The sequence below is a fragment of the Fusarium oxysporum genome, chromosome 3 (assembly GCF_000149955.1).
Source record: "Fusarium oxysporum f. sp. lycopersici 4287 chromosome 3, whole genome shotgun sequence".
Classification (NCBI taxonomy): Eukaryota; Fungi; Ascomycota; class Sordariomycetes; order Hypocreales; family Nectriaceae; genus Fusarium; species Fusarium oxysporum.
In genome coordinates, this window is record NC_030988.1 from 2,334,507 (window position 1) to 2,354,857 (window position 20,351).

General features: G+C 48.0%; 4 protein-coding genes across 5 annotated transcripts; 3 read left to right on the forward strand and 1 right to left on the reverse strand.

Annotated features, from left to right (window-relative positions):
* Positions 1-3,287: 3,287 nt before the first annotated feature.
* On the forward strand, positions 3,288-4,726 carry FOXG_06500 (uncharacterized protein). Its single transcript, XM_018385186.1, has one exon. The coding sequence runs from the start codon at positions 3,328-3,330 to the stop codon at positions 3,736-3,738; it is 411 nt and encodes a 136-aa protein (XP_018242411.1). The 5' UTR covers positions 3,288-3,327; the 3' UTR covers positions 3,739-4,726.
* A 5,850-nt stretch (positions 4,727-10,576) lies between these two features.
* Positions 10,577-12,687, forward strand: FOXG_06502 (L-lactate dehydrogenase). Of its 2 annotated transcripts, XM_018385187.1 has the most exons (3): positions 10,577-11,936; positions 11,994-12,430; positions 12,484-12,687. In XM_018385187.1, the coding sequence occupies exons 1-3, from the start codon at positions 11,352-11,354 to the stop codon at positions 12,512-12,514; spliced, it is 1,053 nt and encodes a 350-aa protein (XP_018242412.1). In that variant the 5' UTR covers positions 10,577-11,351; the 3' UTR covers positions 12,515-12,687. The 2 variants fall into 2 exon arrangements, with proteins under 2 accessions (XP_018242412.1, XP_018242413.1); XM_018385188.1 differs by having other exon boundaries at positions 11,994-12,687.
* A 2,120-nt stretch (positions 12,688-14,807) lies between these two features.
* On the reverse strand, positions 14,808-16,900 carry FOXG_06503 (pyruvate, water dikinase; the record flags this gene model as incomplete). The annotated part of the gene is made up of 2 exons (XM_018385189.1): positions 14,808-16,151; positions 16,193-16,900. The coding sequence occupies 2 exons, from the start codon at positions 16,898-16,900 to the stop codon at positions 14,808-14,810; spliced, it is 2,052 nt and encodes a 683-aa protein (XP_018242414.1).
* Positions 16,901-19,862: 2,962 nt separating this feature from the next.
* FOXG_06504 (uncharacterized protein) lies at positions 19,863-20,201 on the forward strand (the record flags this gene model as incomplete). Its single annotated transcript, XM_018385190.1, has 1 exon — positions 19,863-20,201. The coding sequence occupies one exon, from the start codon at positions 19,863-19,865 to the stop codon at positions 20,199-20,201; it is 339 nt and encodes a 112-aa protein (XP_018242415.1).
* Positions 20,202-20,351: the final 150 nt, after the last annotated feature.

Consider the following 20,351-nt stretch of genomic DNA (forward strand, 5'->3'; position numbering starts at 1 on the left):
GGTACCATGTTGTAAAAGTCGTGACCAATGTATACTATAGGTTAATTCGTACTAGTTGCGCTTTGGTTATGATGGCGTCCGCCATGTGATCACAATCTCCTGATTGCAAATATGGTACTCGACGGTTGGGAATCAGATGATACCGCATTCGTAATAGCTGAAATATAGTATAGCGGGTTATTCTGTAACCTCGGATGAGGACATTGTTGTTCATTACCATCCAGGACCACCTAATGCATAACCAAAATTTCGTTCCTCCCACACAAAATCCAAATTTTCAATTACACCGGATTCGGCCAGGCATGAAGATACTCGCAAACTAAGACCCGCACTATATTGCTTTTTTCATGAAATATTCATATCGACTTGAACTTTTCTCGTTTCGCGTCGTGGCCTTGTTCTCTAGCCCTTTGAATTCTGTCGCATTTCGCCTTATGTACCCGAGGTGACTCCAGGCTGGCGATCAATTCAATTCCATCAATTTCGTCCTCGCGTGGCGTTGCGTTGAAAGCTTACTCAGCATTTGGCCAGTGGAGTTGAACCACTGCATCTCCAGATTGAATTGATGGCGTTGAATTGAATATGTTGAATATCACACGCGCGTCGAGTCCCCCAATGCTCACTTCCCAGCGTCTAGGTCATCCTCCTCTGCCTCCCATATAACGCTATTTCCAACCTCTTCTGACACATCAATCAAGCTATCAGCCGCGTCGACTAGGCCATTCCGCACCCATGACCTCAGTGTCTGTGCCATTCCTATCGAGTCCGCAGCGGTGGTACCATTTGCTCAGCAACACTAAACAAACGCTCGCACTCTGCCGACATAGACGGTATTGATAGTAGGTCAAGGACCATTCGCGACAATCGAGGGTAGTCTCTCCGCCTTTCCCACCAATATTGGATGGGATCTGTCACAAGATTGTCGTTCCTAGAGTCGGCACTCGACAGCCAGTGATCATATTCGTCTTGGCCCCTACTCCGTGGACTTTCCCAAGAACACCTGCCTACCAGAGACGAAGTCCTGTGAGCTCAGTGCCTTTCGAGTGCACTCATTGCCTTCAAACGCTTGAATGGGGGTTCTTCATTCGAATTCGAAAGAGTCGGTAGCGGTTTGTACTCTTCCTCCCACAATGTTTCTTGGGCGTGTCTTTTCCTGCTTTCCCTTCCAAAGAGCAGGTGGCTTCCTCCTCTCGGACTCGTCGACAAGTCTGTGCTCCCTGATCAGATGTTTCTCGATATTCTGTGTGCCAACCGCAGTGAAGTCTGTCACCTTGGACCTGACCCTCCGGGGACAATGCTTGCAAACCCATTTCCTCCTCGTGGGAGAATCGCGGGCTTGAATGTCAAAGCCGTGCTGCCAAACCCACGAAGTGTGCCTGCCAACGCGTTCCGAAATCGAGAAACCCGGAAACTTGTGCCATGGGAAGGCTTTCCAATCGACTGGCGAAGCATCCAAGTTATTAGGTGAAGTACTAGGTGCGCTGCAGTCGGGACTCTGGCACTTGACAGGTACGTTGGCGTCATTTGAAGGTTAGGAAAGGAATGGAATGCAGGTAATGATCTTCCTGCAAGGGTCATAGAGCGCGACGACAGCTGAGACGCGTTCATAAACCCCTAATGCTAGGTGCAGTTGGCACGTGCATCAAAAATACGGGGCAAAAGTACTAGCAGGGGTCCTGTGGACGCGTCTTATGGGACTACACGGACTGGGCGCTACCCTGAACCACTGCCATTATCGACAGTTTCAACCGATGGTCAACGTTGAAAGCATCTAGGTGGAATTGAAACAATCAATGCGAGTGTCAAATGGGATTGATTGAATTGATGCACGTGACTTCAACTTCCATAAAATTGACGAGATTGAGTTGATGGTTGAATTGATCGCCAGCCTGAAGCCTTCCATCCGCAAAGTCAATCGAGGCCGCTTTTTCGAGCTGGGGACGAATTTACGCCTATTACACAACATAAGCACGTCCAAAGAGGGAAAAAAGTCGAATTGCCACGCTTATCAGGGACTTCAATTAGGGCAGCCAAGGTCAAGAAGCTCAAGGAGGCCCTTGGCGCCGGTCAGTCGTAATAAAAGGAGGCGCCAGACAGTTGGGGGATGTGAGCAGTGTGATGTAGCGATTTGTAACTGGAGAGATTGCTGGTACTTCTACCATAGGCTAAAATAGGTGAAGGGGTAGGTACCCTTAATCCGATGCATTTTTATTGGCTGCCCAACCCTGCTGTGGCCCGACCGGAGCTCCTCGACAATAGAAGGGATAGAGGTGACTGTTGCAAACCACCCCCGAAATCACTGCAAGTGTGCTAAATTGGGTTAGCGGCAGAGCCACTTCGCCCCGCAGTACATTGCACTCTGTACTTAAGCTTGAATTTCTCGATTTTTAGCGTCGCGGCAAGATCCTGTCATAGTCACGAGGTGTTGTTTATATTGCGCAGTAGTGCTGGGTGAAAATATATTTTTGTATAACTTGGTTGTTCATTATTGAGATGAGAGTTCTTCTCAGGTTTATATCTCTAAATGATTTCATCTATGACTTTAAACTTTAAATCTAGGACTTTCAGACTGTTAGTCTGAATCCTGAAGGGAAGGGGGATCCCCGGATTTTCCAACACGCCCCCATCCACCTTGTCTTCAGGGCACAGAGTCATCGTGGACTTCAGTACTCCAAATAATACGACCTGCTTTCTCGATCGGACATGCACTGACTCGAATTGCTTCTAGAAAGTGACCATGGCTGACGGCGTTCAATGGTTTAGTGAGTCCGTCTGCTACCTGCCCATGTGTGCTGACGTTTTGCACATCAATGTTCCTAGCTTCAACTTCTTCTCGGATATGGTGCTCGGTTAACGGAATGTGCTTTGTCCGTTGGTGAAGCTCAGGGTTTCTGCATAGCTTTAGGGAACCCTGGTTGTCGCCGTTCAGCGGGATAGGCATATGTAGCGGAAGGAGCAGTTCAGAGAAGAGGTTTTTAGTCCAGGCCAATTCTCTGGCACACTGGGAGAGTGCTGTATATTCAGCCTCGGTAGTCGATAGTGCCACTGTTTCGTGCCGTTTGTCCCTCCATGAGACTGTAGATCCTTCAAGTTGGACGAGCCATCCAAACGTCGATCTTCCCGTAACAGTGTCGCCTTTCCAATCCGAGTCGGCCCAAGCCGTGATGCTCCAAGCAGATTCAGGATCTTTCTTGACGCCCCCAAGCACCAAGCCGTGGTCCCTCTTGCCTGACGAGACTTATTGGGGATGACGATTTGCTTATGCGGAGCGGGAAAATGCCACAGCCGAAAAATTCCCCACATAAACTCGATTTAGCTGGTTCCGATATGAGCCAGACAACAGTCCCGCCGCAGTCACTTACTGCGGGAATTTCGGAGCAACTCGAAAGGACCCCACCGGAAGTGAAAATGCGCTCAGCATCTCACAAACTAAAGAAAGTCCACAAGAAACCCGGACTTCCTGCACATGTCCTTCAAGCACGGGAGTGCTATAACAACATGGAGAAGCAGTATCGCACACGCTTGAAACTGAGGTTTGAGGGATTACTCGCTGTGCTCGAGGCTTGCAAGATGAGGGACGAGGCCGTGGGCGAAGGGGACCCGGAAGCTCCGGATTTTGGTTACAGTCGAGGCGAAGTGTTGGATGCCGCAAGGCAGCGCGTCCTCACTCTCGAGGAAGAGAACAGACATCTGTCTACTCAGCTGAGTGATCTAAATAAAACGTTGATGAGTCAGTGATAGATGAGATACGTTTAACAAAGGCCTGAGAAGGAACCATAAGAAAGGCTAGAGGTTGGCGATAACCACGTGGAGATAAATAGTTAAGGTTATTGCGCATGTGTGTGAGAGGAACCACTCAGCTAATTTATATATGTGTCTTGCGTAAAGTACGCTCAAACCCATGTCCACCACCTACGTAGAATAGCAGACCAATTGCTCCGTAGCTCGAGGATAATCCCCGTGGCTGCACATCTTTCATGCTTAAGACCAAGGTATAATATCATTTGCCGGACTCAAACTAACTGCCGGTGAGAGGATGAACCTTACTCTTTCTTTCAACCCGGTGATTCAAGAACACTAGATTTGACTCATAGATCGGACATCATGACTGGGTCAGCTGGCATATTCGGCAGACGGTAAAGGATGTGTAATTGGTCGATGCAACGCAGGATAGATCCGGGTGTGAGATCTAAATATTATCTACCTAGTATTTCTAGATATGGGCGTGTTGTGGCCTTGATATTGTGCCATAATTGATGACAAAGTTATGCATACATGTAGGGCATGTGTCATGTGCCGCCAGGTACCAGGCCACGATACAGTTGGAGTGAAAGATATGCTGACAGTCCAATTGGCGAACCATGGCCGTATCCATAACATCACACAAACAAATAGCACTGAATATAGAGCATGGCGGTTAGTAGGTGCCTTCGAATAGTGACACGTTCAAAGATATACCACGTCATGTTTGAGGCCGGTACAGCCCAGGAGGCGTGTACATGGTGCATGATGTCCCACCTCATGTATTTGCTCGTTCTAGAAGGAGCAAGGGCATCGAGGTGCGGCAGGTATCGAGGCTGAGAACATGACGACATAGAAGCCGGTGATGTTTCTGGGGACACAGAAATTCCCGGCCTCGGCCATTTATAGACTCTTCACAATCATTAGTATCGTAGCTATTTGCAAAAGATAAGGAGACATACTTCGGCATTCCAACCACGAATAGAATTGTCAAAGCCATAAGCGGCAGCAGAATTGGCAAGCTTCGAAATCGATCGATTTATATCGAGCAGGGTCTTCAAGGAGACCAAGGGGCAGAGCTGGTTGGTAGATCCCAGCCTTACTCCACGAACGAAGACACTGGGCCATGGCTACAATATGCCGTCGCAGGCGGCACCTAAGCGGTGTCACCATCCTCCCGCAACTGCTGAAATCTCTCTGTTTCAGCAGAAGATGACGCAATGGTGAGAAAGTCGACAGCCATGAAAGATAACCGAGGAAACCGCACCGCTCCGACATCCCTCCACCAAGCAATCGGATCGACTTTGTACGCGATGTTGTCTACTGGCGGCTCAGACAAGTACTGGTCAAGCTCGTCTTGTACTGGCAACATGGCTGACTGCCTTCGCCGTTTGCTTTGTCGTTCTTGAGAGCCGGGCCGGACGAGTGATCGACTAAACGCTAGTCGGCGCTCAATATAGTCCAGGGCACTATTGCTCTCAGTAGCTGAAACAGCACTGCAAGCTACCCCATGACCCATGTTCTTGTACTTCTCTTTCCAGACTCTCGTTAGGTTTTCCTCATAAGTCTTCCTCCACTCCGACGTCTGACGAGACGGGAGCTGGTTCCAAAGCTGCTCTAGTGTTCGCCATTTCTTACACGGGTGAAATACAACTGCCGCTACGTAGGCGGTTGAGGTCAGCTTGCCATAGTAGCAGTTCAGCTTCTTCCATCCGAGTTTAATGTAAATTTTCAAAAGTCTCCGGGTCTTCGCATCCATGTCATCGAATAGGTGAACCTCTTCCATAACATGATCATCATTCTCTTCAATTAATACCCCTTTGACAGCCAGCTCAAGGTGGTCAAGAAGTATCTCCACCACCTGGAAATACTCATCGAACCCTCCCGATGTTGAACGTTTACCAGCAATGCCCTCGCGCTGGAGCTGCTTTGAGGCGACCTTGAACGGCTGGAGGATCTTCTGAACTGTCGCAATAACCTTCCATTCCTCAAGGGAGAGAGTTTCTTTCAATATTGCCGGTCTGTCTTGTTCTTTACCGCGTTGGCTGATCATCGTTCCTCGATAATGGAGAGCATCCTGTTTAAGGCCGAGCGCTTGAGCAGGGCGCGCGAGGCCATCGCCTCATCGGATTGCCAACGTGTACAGACGTTTTGAATCCACGCAAGTACAGGTTCGGTTGGCGCGGTCTGTCGTTGAGCTTCATAAAAGTCCTCTAGAAGTTGGCTGCTCGTTCGAAGGGCGATGCCAATGTTATGTAGCTTGCCAAATGGCCCATACTTACGGTATGTGTCCATCTACTCAGCGTTGATAATCTCAGGGACCTGGCACTGCTCCTGATTATGTTCCGGGGCTGTCTCAAGCTCCAAGTCTTCTTCCATGCTTGGCGTGCCAAAGTCGTCGTCGTCCTTCCCAAGTTCATTGATGGCGTCGGATAACTGGCGTTGCTCGTCCTCTTCCGTCATGAAGTCCTTGTCGCCCCAGTGAGCCAGCAGTTCGTCAAAGTTGTCGCTTTTACTTCCATACATCATAGCCCTGACTGCCAAGTTCAGAAAATGAGGGGCACAGCGAATGCGACGCTCATCTTTGTCGAAGTCGAACTCAGCGGCGAGTGCTTCCATAGCTGTATCATTATTCGCAGCGTTATCAAACGTATAGTACCCGATTCTGAAGTCGAATAACAGTTAGAATACTTGGCTCGGCTTGCTAACCGATGGAGTCGTTGGTCATGGTTGCGTACCTATCTTGAAGGTCGAAGGCACAAATCGTGTCTGCAACTTCATCCGCAAGCACTGCACCAGTATGGCGATTCCTTAGAGGTGGTAACGCCAAAAGAATTCTCCATTGTTTCCAATCTCGGTCAATAAAATGAGCATTGATGCCAAGGAATGATGCGTTTTGTCGGGAAGTCCAACCGTCGAAGGTAAAATGAACCGTACTTCTCGCTTTTCGAAGAAGCACGCGAACTTCCTGGCTAGCTCGATTGTACTCACTTGTTAGAAGGTTCACGAGAGTCCTGTCGCTTGGTATCTGCTCTTCCCGGAGAGAAGGGTTATTGTAGAGCAAGAGTCGCCTGAAGCGCTCTGAGTTTACTAGATTGAAGGGGAGGTTATGGTACGTAAGCCAGTCGAGCAGGAGCAGCTGGTTCACGGTGGGGTCGAATAATGAACGCAAATTGCTGACAAGGGTTTGATCTCGAGGATTCGTGGGATCGGCGTGAAGCATATCGAGTAGATTCCGTTGTGTACCTCCATTCCTAGAACCTGGACCTGTCATTTTTCCACAAGGCGGCTGACAAGTCAGTGCTTATCGTCGAGCAACATGGGATAGGGCGCGGGGATGGCACCAACCACGACCTTGTGTTCCCTACTCAGATGCCAGACGATACCTCCTGCCGTAGAAGCAACGAAGACATAATTTGTAGTCTTCAGCCTATTACGAAGAAAACACCTCTCGCATATCCATACAATCTTGTGAGGTTGTGATCGATTATCCTTCATTCTAAACCCGAATTGCCACCAAGTCCGCTCCCGAGAAGGGTCATGGCATATCGTAAAGCCGGGGAAACGCTCGAATTTATCAATCGTCCAAGCCTCGTAGTCTGGAAACTTGCTGGGTGCATACTTAGTCGAAGCCGAGCTGGTTGACAGCTCAGAAGAAGGCGGTGGGATTGAGGTGGTGGCATCTTCTACCTCTTCGTCGAAAGAGTCCATGATATATTGGTACGGTAATGACTGAGTCCCACAAAGAGTACCCGAGGTTAGACCGTAGGCTACCGCGTTGGCAAGTGTCAAATCTATGAGGTTTACTTGAATTGAATATGTTTGAGCAGAGAGCATTGGACAAGCATCCAAGGACACGGGTCTGTCTCGTGTCGCGCTGTGTGACGCGTCAGGTTAAGGTTACAATGGTACTGGCCGATGCGCAGTGAGGAATGGCCCCACAAATAATACCTAATCTAACACTTCCGACGAATTTGGCGATCGACGATCAAATCGATCAATCACGACTTGTAGTCGATCGATATCGATCGACTGGAAGGCTCTAGCTGATGGATCGAAATCGAAATCGAATCGATTAATCGAATCAATCAAATCGTTTGGTCGATCGATTTCGAAGCTTGAGAATTGGAGACAACCGCCCCAGCATCGCATAGCTTGGGTCGGGGTCTCAGGGCTCCCCAAGTGGGTGATGCTAGAGCTAGACATGAATGCTATGAAGTGCAAGGATGGGTCCCCCCACCGAGATTCCTCACAGAGGCAAGTGACTGGGATGTTGCGTTTGATATGAATTTTACCTTATGAACTCCCATCTGAAATTGATCGAAGGTTAGCATTTGAACGGGTTTCCGAGGCTCTAGGCTATGATATGATGGACACCACCATTACATACCATTCGTAGCGTTAGCATCACGCCACAACGGCGCGCAACGTGATGTGACGAGTCACTCCCCTTCAGCCGTTCAGACGCCACAGATGTTCATGTGAGTAAATCCTATTGATCCAATTCGCTGAATACCCGGGTTTAACAATTTAACACGATTTACTCTTATGACTGACATATGACAGCTCTGAATGCAATGAAAAAGGCAGCCTCTACACGACAAGGATCAGGTGCGGATCTTCTGGCAGGGGGATTAACAAACTTCGGGCAGATTCAATTGAGTTTGAGGGCGCCACCTTTATCGCATGACCAATGAAGACATGTCGAGACATCCCCGCAGCGTCGTTCATTTGACTACTATGACGATACGCGTTCTCTGATTTCAAAATGCACATCAGACAATATGGCTATATTTTCACGTCGACCCTTCAGTCGCTTCGAGCGCTCTTGGGTCATTAAACCTGACTTATTCATTAAAAAAACCATCTTCTCTGTTTAAATACCTGATATCTACTTGAAAGTTCTTCATCATGTCGAACAGTTCCGAACTCCTCTACCATGTCATCCTAACAGTCATCGACTTCCATCTAGACCCTTCGGGGGCCAAACGATCCATCTACATTCTCGGCACACGTACGACACTCGACTCCGCCAAAGACTCGGCTTCCAGGGTCCTCCATACGCTGAGATACGAACCGGAAGACTTCATCGAGTACGCCGTACATTCAAGTCACACTAGAGACTGGGCTTATGGCAATGGAGTTCTGGTCTACGCTAAGGCTCCTGCAGGTCAGGTATTCCAGATCTCTATCCAGGCTACACCCAACACCGAACAGCTTCTGGGAGACAGCGATGGATCTATCATGTTACCCCAGGGAATACCTTCGCTTTACTACGTGACGCAGACCGTCATCGACTACAATAAAGATCGAACCGGCTGCGTGCAGGAGATGCAAATAGAGGGGACTTTTGTTCACCGGGCTGATGCAAACAATGCAGCGCGTAAGCTGCTTGATCCTCTTGATTATGCAGAGTATGACACGCCGGACAAGATGAAAGGGGAATGGCCATATGGGGATGACGTGGTTGCCCATGCAGTCGCAGAGACTGGCGAGAACACAACTGTTGAAGTAAAGACTGTTGTTGATACACATTACAAATACGAGAAGGTTGTCTAAACGGATTCTTTTGGTGATATGGAGTTGGTTTTAACCGATGGGGAATGTGCATATTCTTTCCTGGCTGTATCATTAGTTGTTGAGGCTGGCAACTTGGGGATTCAACTTATTAGCATCTTTGCTTTTACTCAGATACTAGGCTATTAATAGGTATCTCTTTCACTGCATATACTAGACATTACAATCCAGGGCATTGTTATGTAATAAAGCAAAAGTCAAGATACATTAAAGAACAAGCCTATCTACAAAGAGCTGGCAGTATATCCACATTGTCGTCAGCAAAGGATTGACATCAAGATGCACTAATCAGCGCCCTCGTATACCGCACTGAGTAAGCACCAAGAGTTGAGTAAAGAACAGAATCAACAAAAGCAGTAGAAAACAACACTTCCCAACGACGCGGCAATGCAGCCCAATTAGAAATGGAAGCCAGGGGGCACGCAATACGGCGAGCCGTTCTGCTTGTTAAACAGGCAACCAGTCTTCGGGGGACAGACACCGGCGAACTAAAAACCGGATAAGCTTTTCCTGTCATCCACCGCCATGGAACGGAGAGACTCACTACCCAGGTGCGGTCGACATTACAGACCTGCCAGCCCTTGAGGTCGGGCGTGCACGAGTAGGTTCCAGGCGTACAGCCTTTAGGAGCTGGAGTAGCAGCTGTGATGGCAGCCATAGTGGTGAGAAGAGGGATAACCTTCATGATGACAATGGTGTTGATGTGTAACGATTGATTGAATCTTATGATAGCTAGCGGATGCTATTGATGATGATCAAGTCAGCGCATGGCTGCTTGAGATGGCATTTTATACTTGACTGGAGTGCTTTCAATCTCCAGATCTCGTAATACAATTGCATTGCCTCCTCCAAACTATATTTAGAATAGAGGTCAGTTCTGGTCATTGTGCAGGCCATTACCAACTAACTCGCATGTGAAGTGATCCACTTATGCGCCAAAGATAAGCTTACACTGGCGTCGTTATATTGATTGGGTCATTTGACTATTGGAAGACCGTAATATAATGTTCCGATACGTGAAACTCAAGGTGACCGTGCAAAGGTGCATCAGTCAGATCAGGGACCTCGGTTAGTACTATAACCGCATATAACCGCCAGTGAAGGCATTCTTAAAATACCTTTATAACCCCATTAGAAAACACGGAACGAGCCATGATCTGATTTTATCGTGGCTTCCTGCAGATAATCGTATTACAACTGTCATAACACCTCCCTTATCGTGTAACCCTCCCCTGCTACCAGTGTTGCTAATAATATGGCAATAAAGTAGTATATTGCAATATAACCCATATGGTATGGGCTTTCTCATATTGTGACAATATGATATGAAGATTTTGATATTCCGACAATATAATATGAGGGCGTCCATATTGACAATATATTATTTATATTGGGATGTTTGTCCTGGGGTGAAATTGCCTCTTGAGTAGCGGGCAGGTCTTACCCTATACTAGCGACAGGGATACTTGGCATTTTATTGGTTAAAACGTGGCCACGCGTTGTTTCCACGCATCAGGGGAGGTACGATTGGTACTAACCATGTTCGGCTGGACCTCCCCTGCCGACATTGGCCATCGTCGCCTCTGCCCATTTTCTTTGTCATGGTGGAGCCGAGACAGACTTACCGCCATGCCTCAATAGCGCCTCCATTTGGTAAAATGGTCACAACGAAGAGAATCGTCAATTTCAGTCGACTTGGCGACGAGATTTGTGCAGAAGCAGTTTAGTGATGGGGTCACGTGGAATATATTGGGTGTATTGTCACACTGCCAATATATTGGGTTCTTGGTAATAAATACAATATGAGCCATGTTCATATTGGGTAATACAATATGCACCCCTTGACAATACAATAATATTGCGAGGGGGTCCATATTGGCAATATCGTATTGTTTATATTATTAGCAACACTGCTTGCTACTCTGACAGCCACTAATATCAGACATCAGAACACCATCAGAACACCGCAAACTCTAATTACGCCGCAAGTCATAAACTCATCTCTTGACCTTTATAAAACACGGCACATTTTTATGCACGATGGGAGATCAATCCCCCGAGTTATTCAACTGCACACAATGGGCTCAGCATCTCGAGTAGCGATTGTAGGCGTCGGCGAAGTCGGCGGTGCCGTCGCTTATAACCTTGCACTGAATTCTATCCCCGGCGAGTTGCTTCTCGTCGACCTCGATCTCAATCTGAGAAATGCTCAGATCGAAGATCTCTCCGATGTCATCTACAGTACTAATAGCAGTACACGTGTACGTCCAGCCACGTATCGTGAGGCCGCTCAGAGCGACCTCGTGGTCATAACCGCTGCATCTAAACACACGTTAGGTAAGCGTCCAAGTATACTTGTTTTTGCTACAGACTTATGGTTCTTTCAAGGGCAGACAACGGTTGACTATACGTCTCGGAACACTTCGATGATACGTGAGGTGATGGAGGCGATGAAACCTTTCCGACCTGACACGGTTTTGCTGGTTGTGGCAAATCCTGTTGACTTGCTAACATCCCTCGCCAAAGACATGGCGGGACTTCCTCCGTCTCAGGTCATCGGCACCGGTACTACTCTCGACACTTATAGACTTCGTGGGATGGTTGCATCTCGTGCTTTGGTGAGTACCCGCGACTCTAACAAACGTCTCAGTCTCTCTAATACAGCACCATTATAGGTATCACCGTCTGCTGTAGATGCATTCGTCGTGGGCCGTCACGGGGAAGACCAAGTAGTCACCTGGTCTTCAGCAAGCATTGGCGCGGTCCCTAATGCTGACGTACAAATGTTCAATGCTCTTGATCGCAATAGAATTGAACTAATCTGCAAGCGTCGATCGCAAAGTATCATACGGGGTAAAGGCTCTGCGCCGTTCGGGATTGCTTCAGTCGCTGCTAATTTGTGCTGTTCTGTTATCTTGGACAAGCGTGCGGTATACCCCGTTAGTCACTTTCAAGAGCAGTATGGATGTTGTCTCAGTATGCCTGCTGTTATTGGAAGAAAGGGGATTCTGAGTTCAGTTCCGTTGTCTTTGGATGCTGGGGAGGAGGTTGCGGTAAAGGCATCGGGAAAACTAGTGAAAGAAAGTGTTGAGTCGATCCAACGAGACTGGTGGTGATGATGTTTCCGATTCGCAGTGTTTTAAGTAATAGCTAATATGATTCTAGCACCATTCATCACAAGTATGGTTGCATGTGAGGTGCATCTGTCAAGCACTGGGGCACATGCAGTTTGCAAGTAAAAGATCATTTCCTCCGGAGAGTTAGGGGGCTTCCGTGTTACGAATTATTATTCTATTGATAATGTCAGGTCATTGAAAGAAGCCGTGTTCGATTTCCACAAGGCCATGCGCAAGTAACACCAATCGCGAGTTTTGTTGTACCTATCCAGCTGTTGCAATTTGCAGTCAGTATTCTATACCGTGTTTTTTGTTACCTGTGTTAGCTGCCTAGAGTTTATTCTTACGGCTTGCAATTCCTCTTATAGCAAGCAGTCAGTACTCTGTCAATGCGGAATGGATCTACAAGCAAATCAGATATACGATGACAGAGTCAAATTGATCGGCCTCGACTATTACTAACAAATATATATCACTAATGATAACTACATAACGTGGTTGATAAGTGAGTGGGTCAGACAAGTGAGCGAGTCAAAAATCTCAACCTTTATACTTTCAATCCATTTAAAAACAACATAAACTATCTGATCAATTAAAATCACTCACTATACTCTTCCCCAGGGGTCTCAATAACTACCTGACAGGTCCTTACATTATGGCCGGCTTTGCCGCATACCCCACAACGCCGAATACCCGGTCGCATCGACCTTGCTTGATTACCACTTCTCGATGATTCCCTCACTAGCTGTGTATCAACATCCATCTGATCAATTACTTGTGATGCTTCCTGTACAGTCATCGCCCCTCCTTGCTGTAATCTAGTCCTTTTTGTCGTTCGGCGCCGGCTTAGTATCTCATTTGCATCTCGAAGATTTCGGAGCTCACTCCTCAATAAGACAACCTCATGCATAACTGCCTTTGTTGCTTTAGTATTTGACTTTAAAGCTTCAATTATTGACTCTGGGGAGCTGCTCTTATGCCTTCTGATTCGCCTTTCAAGGTATTCAGACTGAGATTGGGCCTCAATTGCCGTCTTTGGGGTCTTTGAAGTCCAAGGTTGTGCCTGGCCTGCTTCCTCCTCAGCAGGCGTTGGAGTCCGTAGCTGCACATCAAGCTTTGAGACTACACTTTCTGGGTCAAAAGGAACAAGGCCAGCTCCCTTAAAACCTCCCTTAATATTCTTCTCGGTCATAGTGGCCTGAAAAGCGGCATAAAAGGCCGGGAAGAACTCGGTCTTGGAAATATGCGTTATAGAGCTTCTGATCAGATGCTCAATTTCTCGACCATATGCCTTTTTCAGCAGCCCAAAGCACCCGACGTCAAGAGGCTGAAGTAGATGAGATGAATGAGGCGGCATACAGAGCGTGATAATATTATTCTCCTCACAATATATCTGGAAATCGGCCGAGTGGTGGCTTTCGTGACCATCAAGGATTAGAAGGCGATAGGGACCAGTTGATCGGTTAGTTGTGCATCGGTTAAAGTGCTTTAGCCACTCGAGACCCGTCTCATTATCTGTCCAGCCATTTTGGGTCGTAGCGATAGCCCAAGTGGCCGGGAGGTTGCTTTCTCGGTACCAATTGGCAAGGTGATATTGGCCTGCAACCACGATAAATGGATCAATCGCCCGGCCTTCCGCATTAATCGCCTGGATAACTGTAACCCATTCCCGATTTCCAGGCTGCACAGATTTTGGCTTTCCACGCCTCTCTGCGCCTGTAATAACTATACCGCTTCCAATCATGCCTATCATAAAGCCGGTCTCATCAAAGTTATAGATATCATCTGATCGGATACCATACTTCGCGATTGTATTCTGTACGAGCCTGAACCAATTGCGAATAATAGTCGGATCTTCACATCTAGCCCTTTGATAGTCATATCTCCGCTGAAAACGCGTCTTAAGCTCTGGTTGCCGCTTAACGAAATTAATAGCCCAGCGCTTGCCAACTGGTGATGCATCGCGATCAGCAAGCAGTCGATTGGCCATTTCTTCAACACCACGATGCCGAGGAGGAAATCCTCGCGAATCGAGGTCGAGAATATACTGAACTATGATCTGTTCCTCTAGATCAGATAGTTTCCGCGACTTTGGGATAGTATCATGTATAGAGAGTATGCCTTTGCGTCGGCGCCATAGCTTCATAGGACCAACTTTATATATCTCTGCAGCTCGTCGGAGCTTTAACTTAGGGTTATTTTGGAGCGCCTGAAGAGCAAGAAGAATTCTAGCCTCTTCATTTAATTGTGGCATATTGGGTGGTTGAGAATTAATTGATCAGATAGAAAGTGAGGTGTATGAGGGATTTTTGTAACACTCGCTTATCTGTAACACCCGCTTATCATCTACGTTAATGATAACTACATATATAATTACGAGCCCCGTTCACTAGCCACCACGTGTTTCATAACCTGAACAAAACTATCCGGGCTGACAGAGATAGAATCAATTCCCGCATCAACCAAGAATTTAGCAAACTCAGGATGATTGCTCGGTGCCTCTCCACATAGCCCAATCTTGCATCCTTCCCGACGAGCCACTTCAATAGCTCTAGCAATCATCCATTTGACAGCCTCATCCTGCTCGTTGAACAAACCTGCCAACTCCCCAGAGTCTCGGTCTACACCGAGTGTGAGCTGGGCCAGATTGTTGGACCCAATGGAGAACCCGTCAAAGTGTTGGGTGAAGCTCGAGGCTAGGATGACATTGGATGGAATCTCGCACATGACATAGACCTTGAGACCATTCTCTCCTCTCTTTAGACCGTTCTCTTCCATAACGTCTAGCACCTTTCGGGCTTCTTTGATTGTTCGACAGAAGGGTATCATGACGATGGCATTGGTGAGACCCATTTCCTCTCGTACCCTCTTGACAGCCCGGCATCCCAGAGCAAAGCCCTCCTTATAGCGAGGTGAGTAATAGCGTGATGCCCCACGAAATCCAATCATAGGATTCTCCTCTTTCAGTTCAAACTCAGCACCACCTATCAGACGAGCATACTCGTTCGTCTTGAAATCGCTCATCCTGATGATGGCTGGTTTGGGGTAGACAGCGGAACACAGAGTTGCAAGGCCGGATGCCAACTTGTCGACAAAGTAATCAGGCTTGTAGGCATAGCCTGTCGTCAACTTGTCAATCTCTCTCTTGGCTTGTTCATCCTTGAGATGCTCAAAGTGAATAAGAGCCATAGGATGGACTTGTATAGCATTGCTGACTACAAATTCCATATGAGCAAGTCCGATGCCATCGACTGGGATTCTCCACCAGCGGTATGCAGCTGCAGGGTTGGCCAGATTCAGCATGATCTTTGTTCGGACCGAAGGGAGTTCAGATATGTGAACCATCTGGGTGGTGATCTCCGAGATGCCATCATAGACGAGACCTGAATCACCTTCTGCACACGATACAGTGACATCCTGGCCAGTGTGCAGAACGTAGGTGGCATTTCCTGTACCCACTACCGCTGGAACACCTAATTCTCGACTGACAATGGCGGCGTGAGAAGTACGCCCACCTTGGTCTGTGATGATAGCGGCAGCTCGCTTCATGACAGGAACCCAGTCAGGGTCTGTAGCCTCGGTTACCAGAATCGAGCCATCGATAAACTTGTCCATGTCCGACACCGAAGTGAGCAAGCAGGTACGCCCAGAAACTGCTTTATCGCCAATAGACAGTCCCGTGGTTAAGGTATGACCACGTTCACCGACCTTGTAGGTCTTAAAGGCAGCCGTGTCGGTCTGTACTTATCCCCATAAACCATCTTGATTGACTTGTCGCCGAGTTTCTTGCTTAGAATTAGCGTAAGGTTCATATTGGCCAAGAGAGGCTTGAAAACTTGGTACTCATCTGGGTTGACAGTGCCCTGAACAACATTCTCTCCAAGGCCCCAGGCAGCATTGATGAGCACAATCTTGTCGAATCCACTCTCTGTATCGATAGAGAACATGACGCCCGAACCGCCGATGTCAGAACGAACCATTTGTTGTACTCCGATGGAGAGAGCCACGCTTGCATGGCTGAACTCCTTAATTTGGCGATAGCTGATGGCTCGGTCTGTGAAAAGTGAAGCGTAGCATCGTCGACAGGCATCTAGCAGTGCATCGTCCCCTTGAACATTCAAGTATGTTTCCTGCTGTCCAGCGAAACTAGCATCAGGAAGATCTTCAGCTGTTGCGCTAGATCGTACTGCAACGCTCAGATTGTCAACCTGAGCTTTATCGCACAGGTCGCGATAGCCGGACAAGATGGCCTCTGCAGTATCAGCTGGCCAAGTTCCACGCAGGAACAAGTTCCGTATGGCATGGCCTGCCTCAGCAAGGGTCTGATGACCAGCCTGCCATTGACTGACCAGTTCATCGATTTTGCCGCGGATGTTATTGGCATCGACATAGTGCCAATAGGCATAGGAGGATGTCGCGAAGCCTGGTGGCACTGGAATTCCTTTGGGTCCAAGGGCTCGAATCATTTCGCCCAAGGAGGAATTCTTACCGCCGACTAGGCCGACATCACTTCGAGCCAGATGCTCAAAGTTGAGAACCAGAGGTTCAGCAGTCCAGTCACTGATGGCTACGACCCGTGGCACACTTATGGCTCTTAGATGCCCACCGTTAGCAGACAGGCATATAAGTTTATGTTCTCTTTACTCCTCGGATAAGCTCTGTCACGGCCAAGGATAACTGTCGTGAATAGTTTCACGGACAGCACGAACGCCGCATCACAACTAGCGCAAGGCAGCACACGGCTGCCTAAAGGCCATCAATGCTGCTTATGACGAAACATAGCTACAAGAAGCCAGCTCCCAGTCCCTCATTAGATAGAAATTAAGAGGTTTCTTCGATTCGATATTTTCCACATGCGAGTGATGACTTTTTCAATCAATGCTATGGCCGAGCTGCCCTGTCTCTATTGTTTTGATACTGCGAATCTCACTGCAAATCCTAGACGCTTTAGGCACCATTAGGGTGCCATATACTTAAGCACTTATTCCTAGAATCTCGACTATGGCTAGCTCATCGCCTATCAGTTCAACATCTGCTCAATTAACAGCCATCGAGCGGCTGGGCTGGGACTTCCACAGCTTCTTCCGTGTTGAGTATCCTGAGAAGAACAAGACTCAAATTGGAAGGGTTCGGAAGTCTTATGGTCGAAGGGAATACGTCTGTCTTCACTGCTCAACTCGCTGGAGCAACGGATACACGAGCAATGCCATAACCCATGCACAAAATCGACAGCGGCAACTTATCCAGGCTAGTGAGACGTCTCAAAACTCACAGCAATCGACGCAGCCATCCATAGACTCATATATAACATTCCTACCATCCGACAGTGCTCTTCGGAATGTCTTCAATGCTCAACGGTATATTGAGGTAATCGTGGGACTCCTCACGCGGCGTCGGGTCCCATTCTCTTCAGTTACTTGGGATGAGATGAAGAGTCTTGCCCTGGCATGCAATCCTGCCATTGAAGACTGCCTGATTACGTCCCGTGATCAGGCCATGAAGATCATAAATGCCAACTATGGGCTATATGCTTCCCAGCTTAGAGATCTCATTCAGGGTTCTCAATCGATGATCCACATCTCAACTGACCTCTGGACATCACCGCATCGCCACGCCATGCTAGCAGTGTGTGCTCAATGGGTTGATTATAACTACGCACTTCGAAAGGCGCTCTTAGGAGTGCCAGAATGTCCATTCAGTCATAGTGGTGAGGCCCAGGCAGCCTTGATTGTGGAAGTCCTACGCAACTTCGATATATTGCGGTAGGCTACCACACAGGGGACAATGCAACTTCAAATAATACGTGTTTGGAGGCACTATCAGAGAAATTGAAGGCAGAGCTCCAGGTATGCTTGTCCCCTAGCTAGTTGGATCCTATCTAACATAGAGTGGATCGATTTCAACCCCAAGAGACGTCGAATCCGGTGCATTGGTCATATCATTAACCTCTCCTTGCAATCCTTCCTTCTTGCCCGATCTAAGGAGGCTCTCACAGCAGCTCTCAATGCTACTATTAGTGATGAGAGTGTGGATATGGTCGACAACTTTGCCGCCACACTAGCAGAAACCATATCACAACAGGAAAAGCCTGTACTGCAAGGTAAAAGGCCCAAATCGACAGCTAAGGCCAGTCAGAAGACTGGCATTGATGAGGGCTATACTGGGTGGCAAGGCATTCCAGCTCTCCAGAAGCTCCATAACCTTGCTGTCTGGCTTCGTAGCTCATCGCTCCACAGTGATAGCTGGCGTGATGCTGTCGGCCTCAGCCTTGGGATTGATAATGCCACACGATGGTCCTCCTGGTATAAAGTGATCGACAATGCCATTAGGAAGAAAGTTGAGATCAGTTAGTTTCTACTTGAGCATAACAGAGAGCTTGAAGATACTATTCTAACGGGTTCTGATTGGGATTTGCTGGCCAAAACATGCATTCCTTGAGCCCTTTGCATCAGCAACTCTATATGCCGAGGGAAAATGCTCTTCTGTCTCCCAGTCCCTCTTCTTGATGGATGCTCTACTCTTCCACTATGAGAGTGTCAAGGTACAGCACTCGCAGCCTGGCACAATAGATACTCGGATGCTCCATGCCATTGAGATGGGCTGGTTCGTCTTAGACAAATACTATACTATGACTGAAGATGTCCCGGTCTATGCTGCCGCCTTACTACTTGATCCTTCTAAGCGACTAGCATATATTCAGCAAAATTGGCCCCGAGACTGGCATGAGGCAGCTATTGCTGGTGCTCGGGACATCTAGATGACAGAATATCAAGGACTTGCCATCTCAAAGGAACCAGAACGTCGTCCTGCACTGCTACCCTCGAAGAAGGATGGCCAGTTATCGTTTGTTTTCAGGTCAATTGAGGTGAAGCAGAAGGCTATTTCTACAGATTCGGACAATCTGGATTCCTTTATCAACGCTTTGCCTCTTGAAATCGACTGTACTCCTCTTGAGTGGTGGTCTCGTCTTGAGCAACGGGCACAGTATCCACGGCTCAGTCGGATGGCTATCGATATCCTTTCCATCCCATCTGAATCAGCTGAGCCAGAGAGAGCATTCTCAGGTGCTCGACGTACTGCTTCGTGGGACCGGCTTCGAATCACTTGCAAGAATCTTGAGAAGGTGGAATGTATCGGCAACTGGCTACGAGAAGGACTAATTGTCCCCTCCGGGGAGGGTGGATTGGGTCTAGTATGCAATCCACTGGCTGAAAATGATGGGGCACATATGGATGTAGGTCTACAAGACGACTAGAACGCTATAGACGAAGATATAGAGCCATGGCACCTTAATTCTACCCGTTTGGTTGTTGCACGTGACCTTATTGTTGTACAACTGTTGTAAAGTTGTACAACACTACCTTTCCTCTACTAAAGTTGTACAACACTACCTCACAACATACGACTATTGTACAACAATACGCATCTATGGCTCTTTCAGGAAGCTATGGCCGTGGTCACCGCCGGGCTCAGCCCCAGGAAGGCCTGATGCCTAGCGTCTACAGGCAGGTCGACCGATGGTCGAAGCATATACAAGGGACTGGAGACTCTATGTACGTGCCCGGCAGTGATTTGACGGTGGACGAGGCTATGGTACGTTTCACAGGCCGCTCATTAGAGACAACAACGATTCCTCAGAAGCCTACACCGACCGGTTATAAGGTATGGGTTCTGCGACAGTCTGGATACTTCGTCCGTTGGTTGTGGCACGTTCGCGGCAGAGGGCCTTGCGGACTTGTTCCACCGCCAGTGCTCGAGACAGGGTGACGAAGAGGTGGCTGAAGAGCATCTCACGCCTACTCAACGGGTCGTCACCGCGTTACTGACTTTATTGCCGCTTGCGGTTTACCACGTATTCCTCGACAATCTTTTAGCGTCAGTAAAACACTTCAAAGCACTTCGTTCAAGCCAGGTAGG

Bases quoted from the DNA above. Each gene is read 5' to 3' on its own strand.
- FOXG_06502 (XM_018385187.1), top strand. From the start codon at position 11,352: ATGCACGATGGGAGATCAATCCCCCGAGTTATTCAACTGCACACAATG. The intron at 11,937-11,993 runs GTGAGTACCCGC...GCACCATTATAG, and splicing joins TGGTTGCATCTCGTGCTTTG to GTATCACCGTCTGCTGTAGA. The intron at 12,431-12,483 runs GTGATGATGTTT...ATATGATTCTAG, and splicing joins TCGATCCAACGAGACTGGTG to CACCATTCATCACAAGTATG.
- FOXG_06500 (XM_018385186.1), top strand. From the start codon at position 3,328: ATGAGCCAGACAACAGTCCCGCCGCAGTCACTTACTGCGGGAATTTCG.